The following is a 19,851-nucleotide window of genomic DNA, read 5'->3' as shown; positions in this document are numbered from 1 at the left end:
TTGCTCTTATTTTATCAATTTACTGTCGTTCATGTATTTAATCTTCTTTGTATTTAAATATGATTTTTTTTAAGTAATGCCGCGAGATGGACAGTTAAATAAAGGTTTCATTGAATTAAAAAAAAGATTTAAAGATGACTGGTGGCGGAAGCAGAGCACAGACTGTCTGTGAGAATCTATCGCCATCGTGTGGTGCAGAGATATATTGCCATTGAATTTAGACAACGAAAGCTTGGCTCACAGAGCAGCTGCAACACGAACAAAAAACATTAAATAGCAACATGATATATTATATTATATTATATTATATTATATTTATAGCTGTCGAAATTAACGCGTTAATTGCGATAATTAAATTTTGGAATTAATTACGTTAGAATATTTAACTATTTAGCGCAACACGCAGATAAGTCGCTCCCATAATTCCACTTGATTTGTTTACCGCGCCACTGAAAATGGAGAAGCAGGAAGCGGATGGCCTTCTGGATGGGGAATTTAAATACAAGAAGAACATAGATGGGACAATAAACAAACGCGTTGTAATTTGCACTCACTGTAGTAAAGAGTTTCAATTTCACCGTTCAAATTCGACCTTAAAATACCACCTTAATGCCAAACACGCGTTTGTCGGGGCAGCAGCTTCACCCGGCCTGCGTCAGACCACTCTTAGTGAACGCAGGCCACTCGGTAAGTCTTCTTTGGACAAACTGACCGACAATATAGCCAAATGGATAGCAAAGGACTGCAGACCGCTAAGCATTGTGGAGGACAAGGGCTTTGCGGATGTTTTAAAGGTTGCATCTCAGGACGCGTCCTACAAGCCCCCAGCGAGAAGCACAATAACAATTCGAATCCACGAACTGTATGAAACGGAGAAAAAGAAAAAAGAAGAGGCTTTAGTTCACACAGAATGCGTGGCTCTGACAGGAGACCACTGGACATCATTGAGTAATGACAATTACCTGGGAGTTACTGCGCATTTAATCACTGAAGCCTGGGGTCTGACATCCTTTGCGCTGACTATAATGAAAACGGAAGAGCGGCACTTTGCGGAGGCTTGTGCAGAGCAGTTCCAGACTGTTGCTCGCAGGTGGAGAATTGAGGAGAAGGTGACAACAGTAGGCACGGACAGTGCGCGCAATATGATCGCCGCGGCTCGCATCATGCCATTCAATCACATGCCGTGTACCGCGCACATTCTACAGAGATGCATCACAGTGAGTCTCGCAGACAGTGGCTTTGTCACTGCGCTGGCCAAATGCCGCAAAATTGTTGGCCATTTTAAGCACAGCCCAGCAAACACAGCAGAGCTGAACGCAGAGCAGGTGTCACTGGGGCGCAAGCAGGAGCCGTTGGCCCAGGACGTGCCTACGCGCTGGAACTCCACGCTGGAGATGGTGAAGCGCTTGATCCGCAACCAAACTGCAGTAACCGCGACTCTGGATAAACAAAAGCATAAACTTGTCCTCCTGACGCCTCCAGAGTGGGACAAACTCCAGAGACTGGAGACACTTCTAGAGCCCTGCAGGTGAGCCTGTCATTGTGACCATAATTGTAGGTTTAGATTAAATGTATCAAACATACATCTTAAATCAGTTTTGTTATTATGAAAATGTCTTATTTAAAAAATAAATGAAATCAAATATTTTATTAATATTACCTAGTATTAAAAAGCTTTTTTAAATTTGCTGTCTTATCTCTCTCTCTCTCTCTCTGTGTGTGTGTGTGTGTGTGTGTGTGTGTGTGTGTGTGTGTGTGTGTGTGTGTGTGTGTGTGTGTGTGTGTGTGTGTGTATTCCACTGCAGATATGTGACTGAACTGCTGGGAGGAGAGGCCTACGTCTCCTGCTCTGTAGTTCTACCAGCCTTCTGCCACCTGCGCCGTGTCATGGAAGTAACTGATGAGGACCCTGCATATGTGGTGAGGTTTAAAGAGAAGTTTAAGGAAGACCTTGCTTCCCGCCAGGAACATACCAACTATGCATGGCTCCAGATCGCAACTGCACTGGACCCACGTTTTAAAGACCTACGCAGTGTGCCCAAGACTGACAGAGAAGCAGTGTGGACCACACTGGCAGGCATGCTGCATGAAGACTCTCCTAGAAGATCACACACTGCAGAAGAAGGTCCAGCCAAGAAGACTGCAACCCCCCCACTGTGCTTTGCCCTGATATCTGCAGTGTGAGGTTGGATCGCTCATTCTCATCCTCACACTGATGCCACTTATTTCGGTCTTTGTTTGACATAAAAGGGCATATTTGTCACTTTATTGCAACTATATTTGCACTCTTGAGCTCCTTCATTCACTGACTGATCATAAAGTTATTACTTGCGTTATGTATTCATCCGTTTGAACATAATTAATGAAGCCACATGTAATCACTAAAATTTGTATTTTGGGTACAATAAGAGAGTTTCAGATGGAATGCTGTTTTGTTTTGTTTAAATTTCACCAACTTGCTGATGCCCACGGTTGTGAGTGCGGCTTCTTGCTGTACATGGGTGGATGGTTGTAAATCACATCACAGATGCCAAAAACCTCTCAAACCAAGCCCCCTTGCCGGTGATGCTGTGCGCAACCTCGTGACGGAGTCAAGCATATTCAAAACACCCCCTCACCTCCCGTGTCAAACTCAAATGTCAGCCTATTTCATGTGTCACTTTTGGAGCAGTTGCCATCCCGACGAGCCATGGAGAAGTTCGTGTTTGTGTTATTTTACTTATTTGGTGTTCTGGTGTGTTTGGGCACCGGTCAGCACCATCGTGTTGAGCACGTGTTGGACCGTGGACACACCGGATTCAGTGGGAGAATAACGGTCAGGTGTACAGTTTACTGAGCACTGGGACTCAGTATCGTTTACCAGCACAGACACGGAGACGCGCTCAGCTTCTATTGAGAGCAAACAACCAAGTGAACCCTCCGGCTGCGTCCAGTAGACGAGACACACCGTCTGGGCCGGGAGCTTTCCGAGCATTCAGACTCTTAAACTGCTTCCTCGCATCTGCTTCATGAATATGAAGGGTTGTGGTGGGAGGAGGTGGTGTGAAATCCTCTTTTGTGTGGGGTGAGGAGGGGGGTGTTGTAAAAGTCCCCAAGAGCAATGATGAGAGAGTCCGGGAATGTCCGCTCCATGTGCAGTATCTGCTCCGCGAGTGCGCACTGAGCTGCCTGCGCATCCGCATCTGGCGGGATGTAAACAGCGGCCAAGATGAATGAAGCAAACTCCCGCGGAGAATAAAACGGTTTGCAGTGAATAAAAAGGTATTCCAGAGAGGAAGAGCAGTGCTGAGCAATCACTGTTACATCTGTGCACCAGCCACTATTAATGTAGAAGCAGACACGTCCACCTGTGGTCTTACCAGAGAGAGAGGCCTGCCGGTCCGCGCGCAGCAGATGAAAGCCCTCCAGCTTGAGCGCGCTGTCCGGGATGTCCTCACAGAGCCACGACTCCGTAAAACACAAGACACAGGAGGAGGCAACGTCTCTGTTCATGCTTCTCATCAGGGCCAGCTCGTCCATCTCATTCCTGAGTGAGCGTACGTTGGAAAGGAAGATCCCAGGAAGAGCAGTTCGCAGTCCGCGTCTCCTCAGACGCACGAGTGCGCCGGCTCGCTTTCCTCGCTTTCGGCGTCTCACTTTCCTGATCAGAGTCTGCAGTAAATCTGCCGCAGATGCGACAAATATTGGAAGTAAATCCACAGGTGTTGTAGTCCTGTAGTTAAGAAGCTCTTCTCTAGTGTAAGAATATCCAGAGGAGTGCCCAGACACAGAAGTTATGCACAAAAACAAAACAGAAGTAACGCACTGAAGCACCGGGGCATCCATACGCGGCGGCGCCATCTTGGAACAAGGGACTTGTCTTTGAAAGGTAGAGTGTTAATTACTAAAGCTGAAGGGATATCCCGATGAACATATGCTGCTCTCTCCTTACATCTGGATAAGAAAAGTAGTAAAGATATTGACCGTATGCTCTTTAATTTTATATGGAAAAACCGTACGCACTATATTAGAAAAACTGTTGTGATGAATAAGTACGAATCAGGTGGGCTTAACGTCTTAGACTTTTCTACTTTAAATAACACTTTCAAAATTAATTGGGCCAAACATTTTCTTAAAACCCTACCTCTATCTGGAACTTTATACCATACCACATTTTCTCTCGTTTTGGTGGCTTTACTTTTATTTGAAATTGTAATTACAATGTTGAGAAAGTCCCTGTAAAGCTTTCATCCTTCCATAAGCAGGTCCTCTTAGCGTGGACCCTCATTTATAAACACAACTTCTCACCTCACAAATACCTTATCTGGAACAACAGAGATATTTTATAGAAAAATAAATCACTTTTCCTGGAAACTTGGCTCCAAAATGGGATCCTATTGGTGGCTCAGCTGGTTAGTAAAGAGGGACAACTACTTACTTACAACGACTTTATTGCACTATATAATTTTCCAATCAGTGTTCCAGATATCAAGCGGAAGACAGTCTGGATGGTCCCCCATAAATATTTGATTGTAAATAAGGTGAAAGAAGTCTCTTTTAAAATTCGACATACATGTTATCCAGCCAGTCACTACATGGTCAAATTTAAAAGGGACATAAATACTAATTGTACTTTCTGTGGGGATCATCCAGAAACGGTGACACATCTTTTTTGGTACTGTTCTTTTACACAGAGATTCTGGAAGGAATTTAGCAGCTTTGTTATTGTCCATATTTTAAGGGAGTTTTCTTTACGATGGGAAAATGTTTTATTCTGTTTCTTTAAGTTCCCCAAGAAGTATGAGAAATGTTTTTTATGATAAATTTCTTAATACTTTTAGCTAAATTTTTTATCCATAAATGTAAGTTTACTAACAAAACACCATATTTCTGTCATTATTTTAAGGATGTGCACATGCACATACAATCAATATCAGACTGCACCAACAAAAAGGCTCTCACAACAATATATGTATGTGAATTTTTGCGTGTATTCTTATAATTGTTACCTTTTTCTTTCACCCTTGGCTTTTTGTGTTCATGTTCTGTTGTATACTTCATCTGTTCGTATGTTGTATACTCATTGTTTGTTAAATAAAGTTTTAAAAAAAAGACACGCTTTGTTTAGACCCCCAAAATCCTTTCCACGCCCACCCCCGTGACATCACGCTCCAAAGCCCTGTTACGTCACAGAACGTGGTGATGTCATAGTGACAGTCCTTTCATCCTTTGATGTTCAAGTCTATAAATAGAGGACAGCTGTCAAAGGGAATTCATTAAGCTATCGTTTTGTTGGAGTGATACAGCACATAAAAAAGCAGAAATGAGTTCGAAAGCTAACAAAGACAGAAATGTTAATTTCTCGAAAACAATGGTTAAAAAAAGTGAAAAAGAAAAAGAAACATATGCCAGACAGTTCGAGCAAAGACTGCAGCCAATGATCGACGAGGTTGAAAAGCTCAAAACTGAGCTTGACTACTTCAAAAACCTGCATACAGTCAATAAGAAACGGATCGAGGATCTAACAAAAGAAAACAATGAACTTTTGCAGAATAATAAGCTGCTGGGTTCGGTCTTGGATGACAGGACAAACATCGCAGACAGGTTGGACTCGATAAAAGATGACCACGAAGCTCTGGTAAAGTTCCGCGCAGAGACGGAGAAAACTCTGGCTGAGCTTAAAGAAAAACACGAGGACGAAGTCCAAGTCCTGCAAGGACTGCTGGAAACAGAGAAAGAAAAGGTGGCACGTCAGCAATTTCACAACAGCCAAGTTGTTGAATTATTATTGAAACGCCACAAAGAGGAAAAAAATAAGATGCAGCAGTTTTACCAGGAAAATACTAAAAAACTGGAAAACAAAGCAAATGCTGCAGACAGGAAGTTAGAAGAGGTGATCAACATGTATGACTCCAAAATAGAAAAGCTGCAGACGGCAGTAAAAAATAGTAGAGGTGTGACCGTCAATGCGGTTAAGGAACGCGAGGAAGAACGTCAATCCTCGCAGTGTTGGATTGACGGTGTTTTGTGGCATAATACACAGTTACAAGACGAAAATGAATTTATGGTTAAAAACATGAAAGAATTAACAGAGGAGAAAGGTCAAATGGGCAAAGTGATAGACGACCAAAAGGCCCAGAATATGGCGATCAAGCAGAAATGCCAGAGTAATATTAGAGCTCTGGCCTTGGAAAAGAAAATGAAGGCTATGCTTGAAGACGAAGTTGATTCTTTGAAAAAGAAAATTGAAGACGTCAAAAAGGCCCTAAGCACAGAGCAGGAAAACCACAGAAAGACAGCAGTGGACCGGCACAAAGTAAAAGCGGCACACAATCAGGCACTGGCTGAAAAGGTGGCGCTGGAAGAGAAACTGCGCTCCACAAAAAAGCAACGGGAAAGATTTATATCCAAAGTGAATTGGCTGGAGAAGAAAGAGCGCTACTTCCAAGAGGAATTGTGCCAGTGCGTTTTGTCCTTTGAAAAGGCATTTCCACATGAAGGTCACTTGAGAGGAAAAGAAAAGGTGGAATTTAGGGATATGTTCCACTACTTGAAAAAGAAATACGTAGACGGAGTGGAAGGCACCCCCTTTGTTGGAACAACGGAGTTTCTTGAAAAACAGCTGAACTGTCTACGTATCAGATGCAAGGATCTAGATGCAGCTTTACTAGCTAAAACACGGGAGCTGGAATCATTTAAAAAGCAGTACAATGACATGGTAAAGTCTTCCGAGTACGCTTTATTCCGACAAAGAGAGGAGCTCATTGGACCAGTGAACCAGATTATCCAAAAGGCTGCCAATGAAGAAAAAGAGATAGGTCATCTAAAATCTAGAGTGAAAGACGCTCAACTCCAGCTTAAATTAGAAAAACAGAAAGGACAAAAGCTGGCATCGTTGGACCATAGAAGCATGATGGGGAGATGTTCTGAGGAGACTCCGTCTCAGATTAATCCTCGTCCACTTCCAGGGAAAACTACATTTATTCAGGTACGTCCAAGACACCCTGGCAGAAGTGCAGGTATGGCTTCCCCAGTGAATCCTCCTGTAGAGTCTCCATCAACACCACCTTTCCTCAATTCTGATGATGGATTACCACCAGTTGATTGTTAAAAATTAACTGCTAAAATAGGCCATTAGAAGTATACTTCATCTTGTCTCCCTATATCATGGGTGGGCATTCTCAGTCCACGAGGGCCGGTGTCCCTGCAGGTTTTAGATCTCACCTTGGCTCAACACACCTGAATCACATGATTAGTTCGTTACCAGGCCTCTGGAGAACTTCAGGACATGTTGAGGAGCTAATTTAGCCGTTTAAATCAGCTGTGTTGGTTCGAGGACACATCTAAAACCTGCAGGGACACCGGCCCTCGTGGACTGAGATTGCCCACCCACCCCCAACCGGTCGCAGCAGATGGCCGCCCCTTCTTGAGCCTGGTTCTGCCGGAGGTTTCTTCCTAAAGGGAGTTTTTCCTCCCCACTGTCGCCCAGTGCTTGCTCAAAGGGGATCATTGGATTGTTGGGGTTTTCTGGCTTTTACTGTAGTGTTTTTACCTTACAGTATAAAGCAGCTTGAGGAGACTGTTGTTTTGCCATGATGCAATATAGCAGGGCTGCCCAATCCCAGTCCTCGAGAGCTACTATCCTGCAGCTTTTAGATGCATCCCTACTCCAACACAGCTGAATCAAATGAATGGCTTGTTATCAGGCCTTTGCCAAACACGATGGCATGCTGAAGAGGTAATCAAACCATTTGATTCAGCTGTGTTGGAGTAGGGATGCATCTAAAAGCTGCAGGACGGTAGCTCTCGAGGACCGGGATTGGGCACCCCTGCAATATAGTATTAAATATGACTACATTTTAAAAACATCTATTATAGCATCAAAGTAAAACAAAAAAACTAAATGAAATGAATCAAAATGTCTAATCTGGCAAAACAAGAAAAGAAAAAAGGTTTCACCTTTAAATAAAAATCCAAATCACAAACACATTCTGATTTTTGTTGTGTGTGTTTTTTTGTGTGTGTTGTCACGTATAAAATCGTTGCACTCTGTCTCGGTGTCTGCCCGGCCGGCTCCGCAAGGCTACATATGTTTATTGTGTTGCTGCTTTCTTCCACTCGTCATTCTGCCTGGGCGGAGCTCAGGCCCACGCACCTGTCTGCAATTACGCTGCAACGTGTCCTGTCAGTATGGAGACTGAGAGCTGCCAGAGTAATAATGTAGATACAGGCCTCTTTCTCCTTCTGCTGCTGTTCATGCTTTTATTCCATTGATGTTGCTATCATTTGTAAATATATTTATTTGCTCTTATTTTATCAATTTACTGTCGTTCATGTATTTAATCTTCTTTGTATTTAAATATGATTTTTTTTAAGTAATGCCGCGAGATGGACAGTTAAATAAAGGTTTCATTGAATTAAAAAAAAGATTTAAAGATGACTGGTGGCGGAAGCAGAGCACAGACTGTCTGTGAGAATCTATCGCCATCGTGTGGTGCAGAGATATATTGCCATTGAATTTAGACAACGAAAGCTTGGCTCACAGAGCAGCTGCAACACGAACAAAAAACATTAAATAGCAACATGATATATTATATTATATTATATTATATTATATTATATTATATTATATTTATAGCTGTCGAAATTAACGCGTTAATTGCGATAATTAAATTTTGGAATTAATTACGTTAGAATATTTAACTATTTAGCGCAACACGCAGATAAGTCGCTCCCATAATTCCACTTGATTTGTTTACCGCGCCACTGAAAATGGAGAAGCAGGAAGCGGATGGCCTTCTGGATGGGGAATTTAAATACAAGAAGAACATAGATGGGACAATAAACAAACGCGTTGTAATTTGCACTCACTGTAGTAAAGAGTTTCAATTTCACCGTTCAAATTCGACCTTAAAATACCACCTTAATGCCAAACACGCGTTTGTCGGGGCAGCAGCTTCACCCGGCCTGCGTCAGACCACTCTTAGTGAACGCAGGCCACTCGGTAAGTCTTCTTTGGACAAACTGACCGACAATATAGCCAAATGGATAGCAAAGGACTGCAGACCGCTAAGCATTGTGGAGGACAAGGGCTTTGCGGATGTTTTAAAGGTTGCATCTCAGGACGCGTCCTACAAGCCCCCAGCGAGAAGCACAATAACAATTCGAATCCACGAACTGTATGAAACGGAGAAAAAGAAAAAAGAAGAGGCTTTAGTTCACACAGAATGCGTGGCTCTGACAGGAGACCACTGGACATCATTGAGTAATGACAATTACCTGGGAGTTACTGCGCATTTAATCACTGAAGCCTGGGGTCTGACATCCTTTGCGCTGACTATAATGAAAACGGAAGAGCGGCACTTTGCGGAGGCTTGTGCAGAGCAGTTCCAGACTGTTGCTCGCAGGTGGAGAATTGAGGAGAAGGTGACAACAGTAGGCACGGACAGTGCGCGCAATATGATCGCCGCGGCTCGCATCATGCCATTCAATCACATGCCGTGTACCGCGCACATTCTACAGAGATGCATCACAGTGAGTCTCGCAGACAGTGGCTTTGTCACTGCGCTGGCCAAATGCCGCAAAATTGTTGGCCATTTTAAGCACAGCCCAGCAAACACAGCAGAGCTGAACGCAGAGCAGGTGTCACTGGGGCGCAAGCAGGAGCCGTTGGCCCAGGACGTGCCTACGCGCTGGAACTCCACGCTGGAGATGGTGAAGCGCTTGATCCGCAACCAAACTGCAGTAACCGCGACTCTGGATAAACAAAAGCATAAACTTGTCCTCCTGACGCCTCCAGAGTGGGACAAACTCCAGAGACTGGAGACACTTCTAGAGCCCTGCAGGTGAGCCTGTCATTGTGACCATAATTGTAGGTTTAGATTAAATGTATCAAACATACATCTTAAATCAGTTTTGTTATTATGAAAATGTCTTATTTAAAAAATAAATGAAATCAAATATTTTATTAATATTACCTAGTATTAAAAAGCTTTTTTAAATTTGCTGTCTTATCTCTCTCTCTCTGTGTGTGTGTGTGTGTGTGTGTGTGTGTGTGTGTGTGTGTGTGTGTGTGTGTGTGTGTGTGTGTGTGTGTGTGTGTGTGTGTGTGTGTGTGTGTATTCCACTGCAGATATGTGACTGAACTGCTGGGAGGAGAGGCCTACGTCTCCTGCTCTGTAGTTCTACCAGCCTTCTGCCACCTGCGCCGTGTCATGGAAGTAACTGATGAGGACCCTGCATATGTGGTGAGGTTTAAAGAGAAGTTTAAGGAAGACCTTGCTTCCCGCCAGGAACATACCAACTATGCATGGCTCCAGATCGCAACTGCACTGGACCCACGTTTTAAAGACCTACGCAGTGTGCCCAAGACTGACAGAGAAGCAGTGTGGACCACACTGGCAGGCATGCTGCATGAAGACTCTCCTAGAAGATCACACACTGCAGAAGAAGGTCCAGCCAAGAAGACTGCAACCCCCCCACTGTGCTTTGCCCTGATATCTGCAGTGTGAGGTTGGATCGCTCATTCTCATCCTCACACTGATGCCACTTATTTCGGTCTTTGTTTGACATAAAAGGGCATATTTGTCACTTTATTGCAACTATATTTGCACTCTTGAGCTCCTTCATTCACTGACTGATCATAAAGTTATTACTTGCGTTATGTATTCATCCGTTTGAACATAATTAATGAAGCCACATGTAATCACTAAAATTTGTATTTTGGGTACAATAAGAGAGTTTCAGATGGAATGCTGTTTTGTTTTGTTTAAATTTCACCAACTTGCTGATGCCCACGGTTGTGAGTGCGGCTTCTTGCTGTACATGGGTGGATGGTTGTAAATCACATCACAGATGCCAAAAACCTCTCAAACCAAGCCCCCTTGCCGGTGATGCTGTGCGCAACCTCGTGACGGAGTCAAGCATATTCAAAACACCCCCTCACCTCCCGTGTCAAACTCAAATGTCAGCCTATTTCATGTGTCACTTTTGGAGCAGTTGCCATCCCGACGAGCCATGGAGAAGTTCGTGTTTGTGTTATTTTACTTATTTGGTGTTCTGGTGTGTTTGGGCACCGGTCAGCACCATCTGCGTGCACGTGTTGGACCGTGGACACACCGGATTCAGTGGGAGAATAACGGTCAGGTGTACAGTTTACTGAGCACTGGGACTCAGTATCGTTTACCAGCACAGACACGGAGACGCGCTCAGCTTCTATTGAGAGCAAACAACCAAGTGAACCCTCCGGCTGCGTCCAGTAGACGAGACACACCGTCTGGGCCGGGAGCTTTCCGAGCATTCAGACTCTTAAACTGCTTCCTCGCATCTGCTTCATGAATATGAAGGGTTGTGGTGGGAGGAGGTGGTGTGAAATCCTCTTTTGTGTGGGGTGAGGAGGGGGGTGTTGTAAAAGTCCCCAAGAGCAATGATGAGAGAGTCCGGGAATGTCCGCTCCATGTGCAGTATCTGCTCCGCGAGTGCGCACTGAGCTGCCTGCGCATCCGCATCTGGCGGGATGTAAACAGCGGCCAAGATGAATGAAGCAAACTCCCGCGGAGAATAAAACGGTTTGCAGTGAATAAAAAGGTATTCCAGAGAGGAAGAGCAGTGCTGAGCAATCACTGTTACATCTGTGCACCAGCCACTATTAATGTAGAAGCAGACACGTCCACCTGTGGTCTTACCAGAGAGAGAGGCCTGCCGGTCCGCGCGCAGCAGATGAAAGCCCTCCAGCTTGAGCGCGCTGTCCGGGATGTCCTCACAGAGCCACGACTCCGTAAAACACAAGACACAGGAGGAGGCAACGTCTCTGTTCATGCTTCTCATCAGGGCCAGCTCGTCCATCTCATTCCTGAGTGAGCGTACGTTGGAAAGGAAGATCCCAGGAAGAGCAGTTCGCAGTCCGCGTCTCCTCAGACGCACGAGTGCGCCGGCTCGCTTTCCTCGCTTTCGGCGTCTCACTTTCCTGATCAGAGTCTGCAGTAAATCTGCCGCAGATGCGACAAATATTGGAAGTAAATCCACAGGTGTTGTAGTCCTGTAGTTAAGAAGCTCTTCTCTAGTGTAAGAATATCCAGAGGAGTGCCCAGACACAGAAGTTATGCACAAAAACAAAACAGAAGTAACGCACTGAAGCACCGGGGCATCCATACGCGGCGGCGCCATCTTGGAACAAGGGACTTGTCTTTGAAAGGTAGAGTGTTAATTACTAAAGCTGAAGGGATATCCCGATGAACATATGCTGCTCTCTCCTTACATCTGGATAAGAAAAGTAGTAAAGATATTGACCGTATGCTCTTTAATTTTATATGGAAAAACCGTACGCACTATATTAGAAAAACTGTTGTGATGAATAAGTACGAATCAGGTGGGCTTAACGTCTTAGACTTTTCTACTTTAAATAACACTTTCAAAATTAATTGGGCCAAACATTTTCTTAAAACCCTACCTCTATCTGGAACTTTATACCATACCACATTTTCTCTCGTTTTGGTGGCTTTACTTTTATTTGAAATTGTAATTACAATGTTGAGAAAGTCCCTGTAAAGCTTTCATCCTTCCATAAGCAGGTCCTCTTAGCGTGGACCCTCATTTATAAACACAACTTCTCACCTCACAAATACCTTATCTGGAACAACAGAGATATTTTATAGAAAAATAAATCACTTTTCCTGGAAACTTGGCTCCAAAATGGGATCCTATTGGTGGCTCAGCTGGTTAGTAAAGAGGGACAACTACTTACTTACAACGACTTTATTGCACTATATAATTTTCCAATCAGTGTTCCAGATATCAAGCGGAAGACAGTCTGGATGGTCCCCCATAAATATTTGATTGTAAATAAGGTGAAAGAAGTCTCTTTTAAAATTCGACATACATGTTATCCAGCCAGTCACTACATGGTCAAATTTAAAAGGGACATAAATACTAATTGTACTTTCTGTGGGGATCATCCAGAAACGGTGACACATCTTTTTTGGTACTGTTCTTTTACACAGAGATTCTGGAAGGAATTTAGCAGCTTTGTTATTGTCCATATTTTAAGGGAGTTTTCTTTACGATGGGAAAATGTTTTATTCTGTTTCTTTAAGTTCCCCAAGAAGTATGAGAAATGTTTTTTATGATAAATTTCTTAATACTTTTAGCTAAATTTTTTATCCATAAATGTAAGTTTACTAACAAAACACCATATTTCTGTCATTATTTTAAGGATGTGCACATGCACATACAATCAATATCAGACTGCACCAACAAAAAGGCTCTCACAACAATATATGTATGTGAATTTTTGCGTGTATTCTTATAATTGTTACCTTTTTCTTTCACCCTTGGCTTTTTGTGTTCATGTTCTGTTGTATACTTCATCTGTTCGTATGTTGTATACTCATTGTTTGTTAAATAAAGTTTTAAAAAAAAGACACGCTTTGTTTAGACCCCCAAAATCCTTTCCACGCCCACCCCCGTGACATCACGCTCCAAAGCCCTGTTACGTCACAGAACGTGGTGATGTCATAGTGACAGTCCTTTCATCCTTTGATGTTCAAGTCTATAAATAGAGGACAGCTGTCAAAGGGAATTCATTAAGCTATCGTTTTGTTGGAGTGATACAGCACATAAAAAAGCAGAAATGAGTTCGAAAGCTAACAAAGACAGAAATGTTAATTTCTCGAAAACAATGGTTAAAAAAAGTGAAAAAGAAAAAGAAACATATGCCAGACAGTTCGAGCAAAGACTGCAGCCAATGATCGACGAGGTTGAAAAGCTCAAAACTGAGCTTGACTACTTCAAAAACCTGCATACAGTCAATAAGAAACGGATCGAGGATCTAACAAAAGAAAACAATGAACTTTTGCAGAATAATAAGCTGCTGGGTTCGGTCTTGGATGACAGGACAAACATCGCAGACAGGTTGGACTCGATAAAAGATGACCACGAAGCTCTGGTAAAGTTCCGCGCAGAGACGGAGAAAACTCTGGCTGAGCTTAAAGAAAAACACGAGGACGAAGTCCAAGTCCTGCAAGGACTGCTGGAAACAGAGAAAGAAAAGGTGGCACGTCAGCAATTTCACAACAGCCAAGTTGTTGAATTATTATTGAAACGCCACAAAGAGGAAAAAAATAAGATGCAGCAGTTTTACCAGGAAAATACTAAAAAACTGGAAAACAAAGCAAATGCTGCAGACAGGAAGTTAGAAGAGGTGATCAACATGTATGACTCCAAAATAGAAAAGCTGCAGACGGCAGTAAAAAATAGTAGAGGTGTGACCGTCAATGCGGTTAAGGAACGCGAGGAAGAACGTCAATCCTCGCAGTGTTGGATTGACGGTGTTTTGTGGCATAATACACAGTTACAAGACGAAAATGAATTTATGGTTAAAAACATGAAAGAATTAACAGAGGAGAAAGGTCAAATGGGCAAAGTGATAGACGACCAAAAGGCCCAGAATATGGCGATCAAGCAGAAATGCCAGAGTAATATTAGAGCTCTGGCCTTGGAAAAGAAAATGAAGGCTATGCTTGAAGACGAAGTTGATTCTTTGAAAAAGAAAATTGAAGACGTCAAAAAGGCCCTAAGCACAGAGCAGGAAAACCACAGAAAGACAGCAGTGGACCGGCACAAAGTAAAAGCGGCACACAATCAGGCACTGGCTGAAAAGGTGGCGCTGGAAGAGAAACTGCGCTCCACAAAAAAGCAACGGGAAAGATTTATATCCAAAGTGAATTGGCTGGAGAAGAAAGAGCGCTACTTCCAAGAGGAATTGTGCCAGTGCGTTTTGTCCTTTGAAAAGGCATTTCCACATGAAGGTCACTTGAGAGGAAAAGAAAAGGTGGAATTTAGGGATATGTTCCACTACTTGAAAAATAAATACGTAGACGGAGTGGAAGGCACCCCCTTTGTTGGAACAACGGAGTTTCTTGAAAAACAGCTGAACTGTCTACGTATCAGATGCAAGGATCTAGATGCAGCTTTACTAGCTAAAACACGGGAGCTGGAATCATTTAAAAAGCAGTACAATGACATGGTAAAGTCTTCCGAGTACGCTTTATTCCGACAAAGAGAGGAGCTCATTGGACCAGTGAACCAGATTATCCAAAAGGCTGCCAATGAAGAAAAAGAGATAGGTCATCTAAAATCTAGAGTGAAAGACGCTCAACTCCAGCTTAAATTAGAAAAACAGAAAGGACAAAAGCTGGCATCGTTGGACCATAGAAGCATGATGGGGAGATGTTCTGAGGAGACTCCGTCTCAGATTAATCCTCGTCCACTTCCAGGGAAAACTACATTTATTCAGGTACGTCCAAGACACCCTGGCAGAAGTGCAGGTATGGCTTCCCCAGTGAATCCTCCTGTAGAGTCTCCATCAACACCACCTTTCCTCAATTCTGATGATGGATTACCACCAGTTGATTGTTAAAAATTAACTGCTAAAATAGGCCATTAGAAGTATACTTCATCTTGTCTCCCTATATCATGGGTGGGCATTCTCAGTCCACGAGGGCCGGTGTCCCTGCAGGTTTTAGATCTCACCTTGGCTCAACACACCTGAATCACATGATTAGTTCGTTACCAGGCCTCTGGAGAACTTCAGGACATGTTGAGGAGCTAATTTAGCCGTTTAAATCAGCTGTGTTGGTTCGAGGACACATCTAAAACCTGCAGGGACACCGGCCCTCGTGGACTGAGATTGCCCACCCACCCCCAACCGGTCGCAGCAGATGGCCGCCCCTTCTTGAGCCTGGTTCTGCCGGAGGTTTCTTCCTAAAGGGAGTTTTTCCTCCCCACTGTCGCCCAGTGCTTGCTCAAAGGGGATCATTGGATTGTTGGGGTTTTCTGGCTTTTACTGTAGTGTTTTTACCTTACAGTATAAAGCAGCTTGAGGAGACTGTTGTTTTGCCATGATGCAATATAGCAGGGCTGCCCAATCCCAGTCCTCGAGAGCTACTATCCTGCAGCTTTTAGATGCATCCCTACTCCAACACAGCTGAATCAAATGAATGGCTTGTTATCAGGCCTTTGCCAAACACGATGGCATGCTGAAGAGGTAATCAAACCATTTGATTCAGCTGTGTTGGAGTAGGGATGCATCTAAAAGCTGCAGGACGGTAGCTCTCGAGGACCGGGATTGGGCACCCCTGCAATATAGTATTAAATATGACTACATTTTAAAAACATCTATTATAGCATCAAAGTAAAACAAAAAAACTAAATGAAATGAATCAAAAGTCTAATCTGGCAAAACAAGAAAAGAAAAAAGGTTTCACCTTTAAATAAAAATCCAAATCACAAACACATTCTGATTTTTGTTGTGTGTGTTTTTTTGTGTGTGTTGTCACGTATAAAATCGTTGCACTCTGTCTCGGTGTCTGCCCGGCCGGCTCCGCAAGGCTACATATGTTTATTGTGTTGCTGCTTTCTTCCACTCGTCATTCTGCCTGGGCGGAGCTCAGGCCCACGCACCTGTCTGCAATTACGCTGCAACGTGTCCTGTCTGTATGGAGACTGAGAGCTGCCAGAGTAATAATGTAGATACAGGCCTCTTTCTCCTTCTGCTGCTGTTCATGCTTTTATTCCATTGATGTTGCTATCATTTGTAAATATATTTATTTGCTCTTATTTTATCAATTTACTGTCGTTCATGTATTTAATCTTCTTTGTATTTAAATATGATTTTTTTTAAGTAATGCCGCGAGATGGACAGTTAAATAAAGGTTTCATTGAATTAAAAAAAAGATTTAAAGATGACTGGTGGCGGAAGCAGAGCACAGACTGTCTGTGAGAATCTATCGCCATCGTGTGGTGCAGAGATATATTGCCATTGAATTTAGACAACGAAAGCTTGGCTCACAGAGCAGCTGCAACACGAACAAAAAACATTAAATAGCAACATGATATATTATATTATATTATATTATATTATATTATATTATATTATATTATATTATATTATATTATATTATATTATATAAGCTGTCGAAATTAACGCGTTAATTGCGATAATTAAATTTTGGAATTAATTACGTTAGAATATTTAACTATTTAGCGCAACACGCAGATAAGTCGCTCCCATAATTCCACTTGATTTGTTTACCGCGCCACTGAAAATGGAGAAGCAGGAAGCGGATGGCCTTCTGGATGGGGAATTTAAATACAAGAAGAACATAGATGGGACAATAAACAAACGCGTTGTAATTTGCACTCACTGTAGTAAAGAGTTTCAATTTCACCGTTCAAATTCGACCTTAAAATACCACCTTAATGCCAAACACGCGTTTGTCGGGGCAGCAGCTTCACCCGGCCTGCGTCAGACCACTCTTAGTGAACGCAGGCCACTCGGTAAGTCTTCTTTGGACAAACTGACCGACAATATAGCCAAATGGATAGCAAAGGACTGCAGACCGCTAAGCATTGTGGAGGACAAGGGCTTTGCGGATGTTTTAAAGGTTGCATCTCAGGACGCGTCCTACAAGCCCCCAGCGAGAAGCACAATAACAATTCGAATCCACGAACTGTATGAAACGGAGAAAAAGAAAAAAGAAGAGGCTTTAGTTCACACAGAATGCGTGGCTCTGACAGGAGACCACTGGACATCATTGAGTAATGACAATTACCTGGGAGTTACTGCGCATTTAATCACTGAAGCCTGGGGTCTGACATCCTTTGCGCTGACTATAATGAAAACGGAAGAGCGGCACTTTGCGGAGGCTTGTGCAGAGCAGTTCCAGACTGTTGCTCGCAGGTGGAGAATTGAGGAGAAGGTGACAACAGTAGGCACGGACAGTGCGCGCAATATGATCGCCGCGGCTCGCATCATGCCATTCAATCACATGCCGTGTACCGCGCACATTCTACAGAGATGCATCACAGTGAGTCTCGCAGACAGTGGCTTTGTCACTGCGCTGGCCAAATGCCGCAAAATTGTTGGCCATTTTAAGCACAGCCCAGCAAACACAGCAGAGCTGAACGCAGAGCAGGTGTCACTGGGGCGCAAGCAGGAGCCGTTGGCCCAGGACGTGCCTACGCGCTGGAACTCCACGCTGGAGATGGTGAAGCGCTTGATCCGCAACCAAACTGCAGTAACCGCGACTCTGGATAAACAAAAGCATAAACTTGTCCTCCTGACGCCTCCAGAGTGGGACAAACTCCAGAGACTGGAGACACTTCTAGAGCCCTGCAGGTGAGCCTGTCATTGTGACCATAATTGTAGGTTTAGATTAAATGTATCAAACATACATCTTAAATCAGTTTTGTTATTATGAAAATGTCTTATTTAAAAAATAAATGAAATCAAATATTTTATTAATATTACCTAGTATTAAAAAGCTTTTTTTAATTTGCTGTCTTATCTCTCTCTCTCTCTGTGTGTGTGTGTGTGTGTGTGTGTGTGTGTGTGTGTGTGTGTGTGTGTGTGTGTGTGTGTGTGTGTGTGTGTGTGTATTCCACTGCAGATATGTGACTGAACTGCTGGGAGGAGAGGCCTACGTCTCCTGCTCTGTAGTTCTACCAGCCTTCTGCCACCTGCGCCGTGTCATGGAAGTAACTGATGAGGACCCTGCATATGTGGTGAGGTTTAAAGAGAAGTTTAAGGAAGACCTTGCTTCCCGCCAGGAACATACCAACTATGCATGGCTCCAGATCGCAACTGCACTGGACCCACGTTTTAAAGACCTACGCAGTGTGCCCAAGACTGACAGAGAAGCAGTGTGGACCACACTGGCAGGCATGCTGCATGAAGACTCTCCTAGAAGATCACACACTGCAGAAGAAGGTCCAGCCAAGAAGACTGCAACCCCCCCACTGTGCTTTGCCCTGATATCTGCAGTGTGAGGTTGGATCGCTCATTCTCATCCTCACACTGATGCCACTTATTTCGGTCTTTGTTTGACATAAAAGGGCATATTTGTCACTTTATTGCAACTATATTTGCACTCTTGAGCTCCTTCATTCACTGACTGATCATAAAGTTATTACTTGCGTTATGTATTCATCCGTTTGAACATAATTAATGAAGCCACATGTAATCACTAAAATTTGTATTTTGGGTACAATAAGAGAGTTTCAGATGGAATGCTGTTTTGTTTTGTTTAAATTTCACCAACTTGCTGATGCCCACGGTTGTGAGTGCGGCTTCTTGCTGTACATGGGTGGATGGTTGTAAATCACATCACAGATGCCAAAAACCTCTCAAACCAAGCCCCCTTGCCGGTGATGCTGTGCGCAACCTCGTGACGGAGTCAAGCATATTCAAAACACCCCCTCACCTCCCGTGTCAAACTCAAATGTCAGCCTATTTCATGTGTCACTTTTGGAGCAGTTGCCATCCCGACGAGCCATGGAGAAGTTCGTGTTTGTGTTATTTTACTTATTTGGTGTTCTGGTGTGTTTGGGCACCGGTCAGCACCATCGTGTTGAGCACGTGTTGGACCGTGGACACACCGGATTCAGTGGGAGAATAACGGTCAGGTGTACAGTTTACTGAGCACTGGGACTCAGTATCGTTTACCAGCACAGACACGGAGACGCGCTCAGCTTCTATTGAGAGCAAACAACCAAGTGAACCCTCCGGCTGCGTCCAGTAGACGAGACACACCGTCTGGGCCGGGAGCTTTCCGAGCATTCAGACTCTTAAACTGCTTCCTCGCATCTGCTTCATGAATATGAAGGGTTGTGGTGGGAGGAGGTGGTGTGAAATCCTCTTTTGTGTGGGGTGAGGAGGGGGGTGTTGTAAAAGTCCCCAAGAGCAATGATGAGAGAGTCCGGGAATGTCCGCTCCATGTGCAGTATCTGCTCCGCGAGTGCGCACTGAGCTGCCTGCGCATCCGCATCTGGCGGGATGTAAACAGCGGCCAAGATGAATGAAGCAAACTCCCGCGG

At 43.7% G+C, this 19,851-nt stretch overlaps 4 protein-coding genes across 4 annotated transcripts; all 4 read left to right on the top strand.

Annotated features, from left to right (window-relative positions):
* Window positions 1-455: 455 nt before the first annotated feature.
* On the top strand, window positions 456-2,184 carry LOC147300863 (E3 SUMO-protein ligase ZBED1-like). Its single transcript, XM_086282239.1, has 2 exons — window positions 456-1,528; window positions 1,806-2,184. The coding sequence occupies exons 1-2, from the start codon at window positions 456-458 to the stop codon at window positions 2,182-2,184; spliced, it is 1,452 nt and encodes a 483-aa protein (XP_086138365.1).
* A 3,118-nt stretch (window positions 2,185-5,302) lies between these two features.
* On the top strand, window positions 5,303-7,090 carry LOC147300862 (uncharacterized). The gene has a single exon (XM_086282364.1). The coding sequence runs from the start codon at window positions 5,303-5,305 to the stop codon at window positions 7,088-7,090; it is 1,788 nt and encodes a 595-aa protein (XP_086138490.1).
* A 1,661-nt stretch (window positions 7,091-8,751) lies between these two features.
* On the top strand, window positions 8,752-10,490 carry LOC147300861 (E3 SUMO-protein ligase ZBED1-like). Its single transcript, XM_086282233.1, has 2 exons — window positions 8,752-9,824; window positions 10,112-10,490. Exons 1-2 carry the CDS (start codon window positions 8,752-8,754, stop codon window positions 10,488-10,490), a joined length of 1,452 nt encoding a protein of 483 aa, XP_086138359.1.
* Window positions 10,491-17,081: 6,591 nt separating this feature from the next.
* LOC147300860 (E3 SUMO-protein ligase ZBED1-like) lies at window positions 17,082-18,804 on the top strand. Its single transcript, XM_086282219.1, has 2 exons — window positions 17,082-18,154; window positions 18,426-18,804. The coding sequence occupies exons 1-2, from the start codon at window positions 17,082-17,084 to the stop codon at window positions 18,802-18,804; spliced, it is 1,452 nt and encodes a 483-aa protein (XP_086138345.1).
* The last annotated feature ends 1,047 nt before the right edge of the window (window positions 18,805-19,851 follow it).

Source organism: Aulonocara sp. 'chitande type north' Nkhata Bay, linkage group LG23 (assembly GCF_057382095.1).
Source record: "Aulonocara sp. 'chitande type north' Nkhata Bay isolate Kocher_YH1m ecotype deep benthic linkage group LG23, A_spYH_male_GT1.1, whole genome shotgun sequence".
Taxonomy (NCBI): domain Eukaryota; kingdom Metazoa; phylum Chordata; class Actinopteri; order Cichliformes; family Cichlidae; genus Aulonocara; species Aulonocara sp. 'chitande type north' Nkhata Bay.
Note: the sequence above shows the minus strand (reverse complement) of the source record. Positions and strands in the feature narration are given on the sequence as shown.

Excerpts from the sequence above, each read along its gene's own strand:
- LOC147300863 (XM_086282239.1), top strand. The coding sequence starts at position 456 with ATGGAGAAGCAGGAAGCGGATGGCCTTCTGGATGGGGAATTTAAATAC. Across the intron at positions 1,529-1,805 it reads ACACTTCTAGAGCCCTGCAG|ATATGTGACTGAACTGCTGG; the intron begins GTGAGCCTGTCA and ends ATTCCACTGCAG.
- LOC147300862 (XM_086282364.1), top strand. The coding sequence starts at position 5,303 with ATGAGTTCGAAAGCTAACAAAGACAGAAATGTTAATTTCTCGAAAACA.
- LOC147300861 (XM_086282233.1), top strand. The coding sequence starts at position 8,752 with ATGGAGAAGCAGGAAGCGGATGGCCTTCTGGATGGGGAATTTAAATAC. Across the intron at positions 9,825-10,111 it reads ACACTTCTAGAGCCCTGCAG|ATATGTGACTGAACTGCTGG; the intron begins GTGAGCCTGTCA and ends ATTCCACTGCAG.
- LOC147300860 (XM_086282219.1), top strand. The coding sequence starts at position 17,082 with ATGGAGAAGCAGGAAGCGGATGGCCTTCTGGATGGGGAATTTAAATAC. Across the intron at positions 18,155-18,425 it reads ACACTTCTAGAGCCCTGCAG|ATATGTGACTGAACTGCTGG; the intron begins GTGAGCCTGTCA and ends ATTCCACTGCAG.